The sequence below is a fragment of the Oncorhynchus clarkii genome, chromosome 23, assembly GCF_045791955.1.
Source record: "Oncorhynchus clarkii lewisi isolate Uvic-CL-2024 chromosome 23, UVic_Ocla_1.0, whole genome shotgun sequence".
Lineage (NCBI taxonomy): Eukaryota > Metazoa > Chordata > Actinopteri > Salmoniformes > Salmonidae > Oncorhynchus > Oncorhynchus clarkii.
The window spans coordinates 3,809,372-3,821,881 of record NC_092169.1 but is presented as its reverse complement, the minus strand read 5'-3'; the positions used below and the strand labels follow the sequence as shown (position 1 = coordinate 3,821,881).

Genomic DNA, 12,510 nt, shown 5'->3' with positions numbered 1-12,510 from the left:
AAATGACTATCGCCCCATAGCACATATTTCTGTCATAATTTTTCCATCTACGTAACATTGCAAAAATCAGAAACGTTCTGTCCAAAAATTATGCTGAAAACTTAATCCATGCTTTTGTCACTTCTAGGTTAGACTACTGCAATGCACTACTTTCCGGGTACCCGGATAAAACACTAAATACACTTCAGTTCTTGCTAAACAAGGCTGCTAGAATCTTGACTAGAACCCAAAAAATGTGATCATATTACTCCAGTGCTAGCCTCTCTACACTGGCTTCTTGTTAATGGATAAAGCACTAAATAAACTTCAGTTAGTGCTAAATACGGATGCTAAAACCAAAATATTTGATCATATTACTCCAGTGCTAGCCTCCCTACACTGGCTTCCTGTTAAGGCAAGTGCTGATTTCAAGGTTTTACTGCTAACCTACAAAGCATTACATGGGCTTGCTCTTACCTATCTTTCCGATTAGGTCCTGCCGTACATACCTACACGTACGCTATTGTCACAAGACGCAGACCTCCTAACTGTCCCTAGAATTTCTAAGCAAACAGCTGGAGGCAGGGCTTTCTCCTATAGAGCTCCATTTGAATGGAATGGTCTGCCTACCCATGTGAGAGACGCAGACTCGGTCTCAACCTTTAAGTCTTTATTGAAGACTCATCTCTTCAGTAGGTCCTGTGATTGAGTGTAGTCTGGCCCAGGAGTGTGAAGGTGAACGGAAAGGCAATGGAGCAACAAACCACTCTTGCTGTGTCTGCCTGGCCGGTTCCCCTCTCTCCACTGGGATTCTCTGCCTCTAACCCTATTACAGGGGCTGAGTCACTGGCTTACTGGTGCTGTTCCATGCCGTCCCTAGGAGGGGAGCGTCACTTGAGTGGGTTGAGTCACTGATGTGATCTTCCTGTCTGGGTTGGCGCCCCCCCCCCCCCTTGGGTTGTGCCGTGACGGAGATCTTTGTGGGCTATACTCGGCCTTGTCTTAGGATGGTAAGCTGGTGGTTGAAGATATCCCTCTAGTAGTGTGGAGGCTGTGCTTTGGCAAAGTGGGTGGGTGTCTCCCGACCCCTCCTGTCTCAGCTTCCAGTATTTATGCTGCAGTAGTGTATGTGTCAGGGTGCTAGAGTCAGTCTGTTATATCTGGTGTATTTATCCTGTCTTATCCGGTGTCCTGTGTGAATTTAAGAATGCTCTCTAATTCTTTCTTTCTTTCTCTCAGAGGACCTGAGCCCTAGGACCATGCCTCAGGACTACCTGGCCTGATGACTCCTTGCTGTCCCCAGTCCACCTGGCCATGCTGCTGCTCCAGTTTCAACTGTTCTGCCTGCGGCTATGGAACCCTGACCTGTTCACCGGACGTGCTACCTGTCCCAGACCTGCTGTTTTCAACTCTCTAGAGACAGCAGGAGCGGTAGAGATACTCTGAATGGTCGGCTATGAAAAGCCAACTGACATTTACCCCTGAGGTGCTGACCAGTTGCACCCTCGACAACCACTGTGATTATTATTATTTGACCCTGCTGGTCATCTATGAACATTTAAACATCTTGGCCATGTTCTGTTATAATCTCCACCCGGCACAGTCAGAAGAGAACTGGCCACTCCTCATAGCCTGGTTCCGCTCTAGGTTTCTTCCTAGGTTCTGGCCTTTCTAGGGAGTTTTTCCTAGTCACCGTGCTTCTGCACCTGCACCTGCATTGCTTGCAGTTTGGGGTTTTAGGCTGGGTTTCTGTACAGCACTTTGAGATATCAGCTGATGTAAAAAGGGCTTTATAAATACATTTGATTTAATTTGATTCAGGAAACAGCAGAGGGAGCACCCCCCTATCCACATTGACGAGACTGCAGTGGAGCAGGTGGAAAGCTTCAAGTTCCTCAGTGAACACATCACTGACAAACCGAAATGGTCCACCCACACTGACGAAGGCGCAACAGCGCCTCTTCAACCTCAGCAGGCTGAAGAAATTTGGCTTGGCACCTAAAGCTCAAACAAACTTTTACAGATGCACAATTGAGAGCATCCTGTCGGGCTGTATCACCGCCTGGTATGGCAACTGCACCACCCATAATCGCAGGGCTCTCCAGAGGGTGGTTAAATAGCCATCACTTGCACCTTAGAGGCTGCTGCCCTATATACATATACTTGATATCCGTGGTCACTTAATGAAACACTCTTCACTTTAATAATGTTTACATATTTTGCATTACTCATCTCATATGCATATAAATGACTATATTCTATTCTACTGTATTTTAGTCTAAGCTGCTTCGACATTGCTCGTCCAAATATTTATATATTCTTAATTCCATTTTGTTACTTTAGATTTGTGTATATTGTGTGTATTGTTGTGAAATTGTTATATATTACTTGTTAGATATTAATGTTGGAGCTAGAAACACAAGCATTTCACTACACCCACAATAACATCTGCTAAACATGTGTATGTGAGCAATTCATTTGATTGGATCGTTGGAACTTGTCATGGAAATAAAATGCCATAACTTTATGTGCATAATCCACTGGAGGTTGGGGTGCTTTTAGTGTGTTTTGAGTGTGACTTGATTAAACCAAATAATTGTCCTTAACTTTTAAATAACCCCAGTATTACTGTCTCTCAAAAATGCCTCTACACACATGTCTTAACTGCACAGTCTACAGTTTATGGGACTCAAATCTCATAACATATCTAATTCATGTGCCCTCTGGCTACTGTTGTTGCTTTGGAAGTACTATGGCCAACATATCCATAATCATATAATATCATTACATCAGTACTTGATCTACATAGCGCACTGCAATGGAAATGTATCTACCACTACCACCCGGACAGTTAGAGCAGATGATTGGTGAATGGTGGATGAGGCATCGCCCTCTCACGTTCTCCGTTGCTATTACCAGGGCAAATAGCTGCATCTCATCCGTCTACCATCGAAATGTCTGGCTGACCTTTGCTTGTGCCCCCAAGTTATGCTTTCATATCCATCAGAAGAAATGATGAAGCCCATTTTCACAAGGACATTTCCAGATAGATAGATTTTTACCTCCCCCCAGGGTTAAAGGGGAAAAAAACAGCCATGATATTCAGCATAGGCAAAGAGTTGTGTACCACCCCCCCCAGGTGACCAGATCAAAGATGACAAAGTTACACGACTTAGAGTCAACCTCTGCTACCTCCACTTTATCACAGTCTCCCGTGCTCCCTTTCCGATGGACATATTCCTCCCCCATGCCAGGGACACTATCTAGGGAAGTTCCTTCCTTCCCACCCTCCCCTCCTCTCACCAAAGGGTGGGAGGAACCAGCAATAACCAGTGTGTGTGTGTGTGTGTGTGTGTGTGTGTGTGTGTGTGTGTGTGTGTGTGTGTGTGTGTGTGTGTGTGTGTGTGTGTGTGTGTGTTAGCATAGGAGGTTTTATCAAAAGAATGGCCCATTAAAGCAAGTTAAGGCTGGGGGTAGAGGGTGGGGGTGGAAGGAAAGGGGAACGATTGTTAAAGCCAGGCAGAAATGACAAAAACAGGCCTGCAGCTAAAGTAGACACCACAACCCTGCTCTTCATAAAACACTGTTCTCTTTTCAGCCCCTCCAACATGAAATCCATCAACTGTCTCAGAAGAGAGGAGCATGGTGGTACCAAAGAACATGTCCCCCCCGCACCCCATCTCTTTCTCCCTCGTTCTCTCTCTGACTCTCTCCTTCAAAGCCAGGTTAACTGTATAAACCACATTTAAATAATCATTTTCTGGGCCGAGGCCCTCGATATTGGTGTGACCATCTTATTATTGCCTCCTTATGTGCCAACTCATATGCACTTGGCTCTGTAATCATCCTCTCCTACAATCACTTTATCCCTCTCCACACTGTAGGGCACTAACCCAATTCTCCTCAGCCCTCTCCTCTTTTTCTCTGTTCATATTACTCTCTCAACTCTACAAAAATGTCTTTGTTTTTTCTCTACTGCATTTTGAGAACCTTCTTTCTCAATTTTTTTCTCTGTTTTGTTTCAACGCATTTCTTTCTGAGGGGTGGAAATATAGTGGTGTCGGGAGGGTTAGTGTAATGTCTGCTTCCAACTCACAGCCTCAAACACGTAGATCCCCTGAACACAGCTCACTTTCCAGCCCACTTTCCAGCTCACACGCTCAAACACCTAGATCCCCTGAACGCAGCTCACTGTCCAGATCCCAATCACCTGAATTCTAATTACCTGTTCACAAACCTGTATGTCATTATCACACACTATTTAGTTCAGTTCTTTGCACCCCATCCCTGTGAGGTATTGTTTGTTTTGTGACACATGTCTTTCGGAGCGCTGGGTTTCCCGTGATTTACTCCTCCCGTGTATGATGGCTTTTGCCTGCCTCACTAATGACGCCTTTTGCATATTCCCTGCCTGTATTTTAGCCTGTATTTCGGATTTCCTGTTATCTACCTATTGCCCGATCTAGCCTTTCCCTGCCTGTACTGTTGTCCCTTTTGACCCCCTGTGTATGACTTGCTGCCTGCCCCTGGACCCAGCTACCTGCCTCCTCCTGTGGTCCTTTGCAATAAACACCTGCTGCGCCCTGCGCTTGAAACCAGCTCTCTGTCTCCCCTCATGTTCATTACAGTTAGGCACATCGTACTCAGTCTTTGCGGTAGTGTATGTGCACTAGGACAGATGTGGGAGGAGTCACAATCATAGTCATTGAGCTTTGTCTACTGTATATGCAATAATACATTCATTTACCTGGTCCTTCAGTCTGTCAATCACATGAAGCAGTAGCCCCTCTTCTTTCCCCATCTCAGGCATAGTCAAGAGGAAGTCCACATCATGCCCATACTCTTTCCCCCTGGGGACAGAAAGTGACTTAAGACCATTGTCACCAGTCAAGCAATAAATAATTAAATGAGAATATCTTTAGTCACACTGGATAACTGTTACACAGTAAGATGGCCTGTGGCCTGGCCATTGGGTGAAAGGAGTATATTACTGGGTTTGACTTTTTCTGTTATTCAAACAAGCAATTTGTCCTGCGTCATTAAGTTCAAAAGCTCATTTTTTGTTGTCTCAGCTGTCAGCAGAGCCTTCCCTTTTATGAGAATCATAACTTTGTACTTGGATTACTGTAATAAAGAACACTCGTACTGGGCATGGCTGCTCACACAATATGTAGTCTCTCAACGTCAGCAGAAATGTGAGCAGTGAACAGATAGACAGATGAGTGGAGGGAAAGTGTACTGATTCCTAATAGGACAACCTCAAAAACCTGTTTCTAGACCTAAAGGCCCGAAGACCTTATATAACCAACCTATCAAATAAGAGACCTGGAGGTCTCTATTTTTCTTGCTATGAATCTAATTGGAACCAGCTGCCCTGAGAGGATGATCAAAAAAGTGTATAAAATCATGGAAACCCACCAGCTCTACTAGTCTCTGGCTCAGAGGGCATCAACAGTGAGTTGCACAAAGAGTACACTGATACAAAGAACCTAAGCACTGCCTGTGACTGTTGGGAGTTGGCCCTCAAAGGCCTATACCGAAGTTATGCCTGATTGTCACCCTGCAGGTAGTTTATAGAGGAGCAGCATGCCCCCTCAGAACCTGGGCCTGGGTGGCTCTAGGTAACCCTGCTGGTGTCATCCCAGGGCACTGAGGCAAACCACATGTTTCTTTCAGTTCCCGATCGCCCCTCTTTGATCGACAGGCACCCACAGTCATACAGTCATAAGCGCCAAATCTTAGTGTCAAAACAGCAACAAATCGGGGCCGGTGTCTTAAAGCGCCATTTGATCTCGTCCACATCGCCGCCATCGGAATGATGGGAGTAACAGAGCAGCAGGGCGTCAAAGAAAGAAAAAGGAGAGGACAAACAGACTGTCTGAGGGGGAGAAGTCTGCAGCAAAAGGTCATTGTGTCTAATTCAGTGGGCAAGGAATGAGACAACAGCTGCTTAGAGCTCAACAAGGCATGCTAATGCCTCTCCAGCTCAGTTGTAGCACAGCAGGGAGGTCTACCTCGCAGACATAGACAGTACCTGGCTCACATGTTTAGTCTGACTGAAGATAAGGTCATAGCTTCATTGTGATAGATTCGGGGCATTTTACGCTTTGAAAGTGCTATGGCCAGTCTGATGCACAATTACACAATCACGGACAATCTGTTGCTCAGGTTGATTGAAAAGCACTTCCATCTAACCATTAAGCAACATTTTGATTTAGAACTAAGACATCATGTGCCAAATTGTAAAGTTGGAGTAATTTGAAGTGAATTACTAAGGACTGAGGCCGATCATTCTGAGTTCCACATTCTGATTCAATGAGAGACAGAAGCTGTGAGATGAGAGAGCTAGTAAAGATTTGTAACCTTTTTGGATACACACACATCTAATGAATGGACACTACTTTCATGCAAATATGCCACAACACACTTCTGCCTAATACCAAGGCAGTGTGGTTAAGTAAATCTCTGAGCTAGCCTCTGCTGTGCTAGCAGAATGCACTTGATTGCACCACGTAAGTGTGTGTCATGAATAGCAAAACTAGAGGCCGGGGGAAAATCATCAGCATAAATTCAGTTTGCCTCCAATCAAATCTCAAACACCAAGAATTTATCGAAGTGTGTTGCTCCAGAAGCCAATTTCAGTCTGGTCTTATAGTCTTAACCTAGTAAACGCAGGGACTAGGAGACTAGTTAGGATCGAGGCAAAGATGAATGGAGCAAAGTACAGCGAGTGAATACCTGCTCCAGAGTGCTCAGGACCTCAAACTGGGGCATAGGTTCACCTTCCAACAGGACAATGACCCTAAGCACACAGACAAGACAATGCAGGAGTGGTTTCGGGACAAGTCTCTGAATGTCCTTGAGTGGCCCAGCCAAAGCCCGGACTTGAACTCGATCGAACATCTCTGGAGAGACCTGAAAATAATAGCTACGTTCCCCATCCTACCTGACAGAGCTTGGAGAGGATCTGCAGAGAAGAATGGGAGAAACTCCCCAAATACAGGTGTGCCAAGCTTGTAGAGTCATACCATGTGATGATTTTAGCATGTAAATCCTTGTGGGTCAAAGACAAAAAAGTGGAATGTATGCCAGCAAAGCCACTACACAACACAACACTAAACAATACATGAATTGCACTATAACGGTGACAAACGGTTCCCACAAAATGTTAGGGTCTACATAAAGCTGTCTCAACAGCAGTCCCAACATCTTACCACTGCTACACATGGCTATCAGGAGGAGCCTTGTCTGGCAGCGAAACAGTTAATTCAGCCTCCTTTTACTGCCTTTATAAAAACATAGCTGATATGGCTGACTTGCTTAAACAAATGTGGTTTCTAATGACAATTGAGATGTACTGTCACGACTTCTGCTGAAGTCGGATCCTCTCCTTGTTCGGGCGGCGTTTGGCGGTCGAAGTCACTGGCCTTCTAGCCATCACCGCTCCATTTTTCATTGTTCCATTTGTTTTGTCTTGTTCCCCGCACACCTGGTTTACATTCCCTAATCAACTGCATATATATATATTCCTCTGTTCCCCCCCATGTCTTTGTGTGGGATTGTTTTGTTACGTGTTTTGTATTGACGCACCAGGCTGGTTTTCCCCCCCGGGTACTTTGTTTCAACCTGGCGTATGTTTAATTGTTAAACATTTTTGCTTATTTGTGACTTTGTCGCACTTTGTACTTTTGCCTTTGGCTGGAGGTTTGTTGGACACTGTTGCGTCCGTCTGTTGTTTGCTTCTGCCGAATAAAGTGTGCGCCTTATGACAACTCTCTGCTCTCCTGCACCTGACTTCAACACCAGTAGCGCATACGCTGACATGTACAAACTATGGCATTAGGAGCAAACAAGCAAATAAGAGGCAATCCGTAATTTCGATTAACCCTCCTGCTGTGTTCCGTTCGAATTGGACCGATTCACAAGTTTCCTCTCTGAAAAATGTAGTTCATTTAATATGATTGTCATAAGGTTCCGGGCATCTGAACACACAAAATACATTTTGGATGATTTTCATTAAATTTGGGGTGTTTTATTTCGCTTTTGTACACCTGTGGTGTTCCCGGTCAAAAATGACCTGTCATTAGAAATGAATGGGTGAGACTACAATTAATGTGTAGCATTTAGTTCAGGCACATACCCATTCATCAGATGGACATGCTTCCTCTCCCAGACTCCCACATGCATGTGTGTTTGAGCACACACACACACACACACCTCACTCCCCTTCTTAGCTTCCATGGCAACCCCCAAAATAATCTTTCCCCCAAGTGAACCAAACCTGTTGGCATTCTCACAAACAATCGCAACATTGTTTCAATAACATATAGAACTTTTCTTGCAGCTCTGGTATATAAAGCTTTTTTGAGGCATTGCTCACAATTAATTCTGTGTTAGCACAATGACCTAACAATATACTGTACACTGACACTGGTGAGGAGGAGAGAGTCCTTGTTAAACTTTGACACAAAGTTGTCTGAGGGGCCAAAATGTATCTCTCTCTACAGTATCCAGAGAACTGACTATTGAATGTGTAATGGAATAATATTATAGTATCCATGTCTGGTATCTATCTGAAAGTTGTATGAGTAGAACTCTGATGCCATCTATACTGAGTATACCAAATATTAGGAACACCTTCCTCAGAGGGGTTGGGTTAAATGCAGAAGACACATTTCAGTTGAATGCATTCAGTTGTACAACTGACTAGGTACCCCTTTCTCTTTCCCTTTCCCTTCCCTAATATTGAGTTGACTCCCCCTTTTGCCCTCAGCTAATCCCAATCCTTACACATTTGCGCAACCGCAGCATTCAAATGAGGCTACAATGAAAACTAATGGGACTGTAGCGACTGTGTTGGCATCAATATCCGGGGTGTGAACTAAGTTTCGATTCAACGTTGATTGACATGGTAATGGACCAATAGTATTGGAGAAAAGTTGAAAAAAATGACGCTGTACGTTAAAGTGTGGCGTGTCCCGTAACGTACAGCCTCTTTGCAGCAGGTGTAACGCTTCTCTCGCAGATTAAAAACTTATCAGATTAAGAAATTATCAATGGTGAGTGTAAATTACTTGTGAGTTCATCAATAGTTAATTTAATCAATTGTTAATTTTTCGGCTTATCACTGCGAGTCATCATGACTCTCAAAAACCGTGACAGCCACAGTTTAATTGTGAAGATAAATTTAGCGGCACCCTAAAAACCCTACACAAACTTTCAAATAGGTATGTAATGAGACATTATATAAACTCTTTAGAATGTTTCATTTACATTTGAGGTGATAAGTTGGCAAATTCGGGTGAAAAAAGCCATTTCACCACACTACCTCCCCCTTTCACTATGAGGCAGTAGTTTTCTCTTTCCAACCAGCCATTTTTAAAAAGACCAGATGTAGCTCCATTGCCTTCAATCATGCAGAGACGGGCAGCATGAAGGTCTCGTCATTGATTTTGCTGGAAAGGGGAGAAATTGTGCTTTACAATGGTATTCATATTACAGTTGACCTGGAAGTATTGTGTTTTTGGGGCGCTAAAATAAGGTCAACTGTACGGAACAGCACGATGTACAAACGTGCGTTAGCTTACATTATAGTGTGTAGGCCAGTGACCAAAAATCTCTATTTAATCCATTTTAAATTCAGGCTGTAAACTCAACAAAATGTTGGTAAAGTCAAAAGGTGTGAAGTCACTGTAATTCATGAACCATTCCTTGTTAGCATGAACAGCACGTTTTAAATGACAATGTGATCATTGGACGAACCGCAGTGTTTTTTGGAAACGTGGGTGTTTATTATGCTGTGGTTGTCTTGGTTGCGCATGGGACAGGTTTAAACATTTGTGATTACAATGTATAAACATCCTCTCAATGCGTGGTGTGAGCGGGGAATAAATGTCCTGACTTGTTTGAGAAATGGTGCAGACTCACCCCAATGTTTACAACTCAAAATGCAGTTGCCTGGAGCTCAGACGCTCTGTCTAACTCTAATTCTAACATAGCCGGGTAGGCTGAGACAATGTAGTCTCAAACATATGTTTATAACATTTAACCCTTTTATTGTCGTCTGGTAATCAGTTGAGTGTGATTTTTATTCCTATGCGTATTGTTCATATGGCCAAGTCCATTGGATATGTGAAGATATGTGTGAGTTATGAGTTTTGTCCCACCCCTCTGCTAGCCAGTGGCTAGCCGGGTGGCTGTTTTTTGATAAGCTACACGGGATGGTCTAAGATATTTGATAGGAGTGTCCTATGTTTACATTTGTTCGCTTGTTGTTATAATGATGATTGACTATTTTCCCTTGCATGACAAAGATTACTTTGATTTCAGATTTGGACTTTTTCTGACTCAACCTATTAAGTATTTTTCTAGCGTTTGATCTAATCACTGACACTATGGAGTCCTGGGATGAATTTCTTTGCTTCGGCTCAACGATAAAAGGGAAAAACGTCGGCCTGGCTGATGCCATCTATATGGATGTAGGATCTCTGTGGTAACTTGAATCTGTACAGGGTACATTTTAAATTACTTCATGCAAAGGGATTTATTGTCCTCTCAGGCATTTTTTCTTATTTACATTGGTCTCCCTCACATAAGCCTATGACATCCTGTAGAGATTGGGCCTGGATGATCAGGTTACTGTAAACTTTGTATCATTTGATTGATAAATAGTGGTTGGTTTTCAGAAGTTAAAAATGAAATGAAGGTCTGTGGTTCTCTTATCCTGTATATTGTCCATTGAAGAAAGGTTGGATAGTATTTTTCTCATTTCCTAGGCTTCTAGGCATCTTGTTGTTCCTGCTTTGCCTGGAAACTCTTGTTAATGCTTGTTAATTCTTCGTATCTTAAGCGTTATGCCTTGTATGTGATTTAATACATTTTACAAAGTGAATAAATAACATTTGCTTTGATATTCACTTCTTATGAATATTCCTTGATCTTAGTCAGCTAAACGCATAATACTTGATTGCACATGGTTTTTCTATAATGTTAAATGGAGTCAGATATTCCGTTGAAAAGACTTTGATCATATTCATTGCATAGTGTTATCTATAATAAATGCATTGATATAAAATATTACCTCACTACATAACCATAAACCTAACCATAACCCCTAACTCTAGCTAACGTCAGCCACCTAGCTAACGTTGGCGTTAGCCACCTAGCCATAACAAATTGTAATTTGTAACATATCATACGAAATGGATGATGGACATCCACAAATGAATACATACCATATGAAACGTAAAATATCATACTGAATGGAGAGAGATGGATTTCCATTTACTATGTTACGTCTACCCCTGAGTCCAGGTTGCTAAAATGGGATGAAAGCTCCATTACCAAGGAGAGGCAGCTTTTACAGTACAGTCACTGAGTCATGGCATCAGTTTAGAGGCTTTCTTTCGTCTACAGTCGGCAGATACTTCTGAATCAACCCTGGTTTTAAAGGCCCTGGTTAAAGGCTGTACCCATAAACCATGTGTCACGCCCTGACATTAGAGATCCTTTTTATGTTTCTATTTTGGTTTGGTCGGGCTTGAGTTGGGGTGGGCATTCTATGTTTTGTGTTCTATGTTTTCCATTTCTTTGTGTTTGGCCGGGTATGGTTCGCAATCAGGGACAGCTGTCTATCGTTGTCTCTGATTGGGAACCATACTTAGGTACCCTTTTTCCCACCTGTGTTTGTAGGAGGTTGACTTTCTTTATGGCACTTTGCCGTTGAGCTTCACGGTTTGGTTTTGTATTGTTTATTGTTTTGTCGGCGTCCTTCTTAAATAAAATATAATGTACGCTCCCCACGCTGCACCCTGGTCTTCTCCTTTCATCAGCCGTGACACCATGGCTGTGTTCAAGTTATCCGGCCTAAGCAACAACAGTTTCTGAGACAACTACATCTACTACTGTGGGCTGTATACCTGATCTGTAGTTACTGTACATACAGCTTATAACACTATTACATTGGGAAAAACTGTAATATTATTGTGCAGAACATGTAAAATATAAATGGATATTTACAAGTAAATGACAGGGGCGACACGGATGAATAATAGATTTGTCGGTTGTTTGGCTGTGCTTAGAATCTTATTAAAAAACACATTTTAATAAGTTAGCTACTTTATGGCAGCTAGAAAATAATAATACTTTCCTGATTCTTTAATGTGTTTTCATTAACAGCTCCTATATTCTTGAGGATCTTGGGGAACATTTTTGTTGGCTAAGATGATACACCTGAACGTACTGTAGTGGGTGAGTCCACATGCTGTCAGTATCCTTAAGGATAGGCATAATTGCATCTAGCAATATGTTATTTCCCAAAAATGTATCACAAAATTGGCAAAGGATTTAAGTGATGACTTATCCTCAAAAACATTCTTAGGATGCCAGGGAGAACTCTACAAACACTATAAATAATTCAAATGCTTCCTATACGATTCCACAATACAGAGAAAGTTGCAGTTCAATGGAGCAAGATGAGCTAATGCATTTTTTAAGTGAAAAAGTCATTGACAAAAAAGAAATGTCATGGCT

General features: G+C 42.7%; 1 protein-coding gene across 1 annotated transcript in view; it reads right to left on the bottom strand.

The window, feature by feature from the left end:
• LOC139381715 (deoxynucleotidyltransferase, terminal) overlaps window positions 1-12,510 on the bottom strand; it is a 137,790-nt gene that overhangs the window by 70,994 nt on the left and 54,286 nt on the right. Inside the window, exon 8 of the mRNA XM_071125441.1 lies at window positions 4,727-4,829. Coding sequence (XP_070981542.1) covers window positions 4,727-4,829 — 103 coding nt within the window. The remainder of the gene's footprint in view (window positions 1-4,726; window positions 4,830-12,510) is intronic.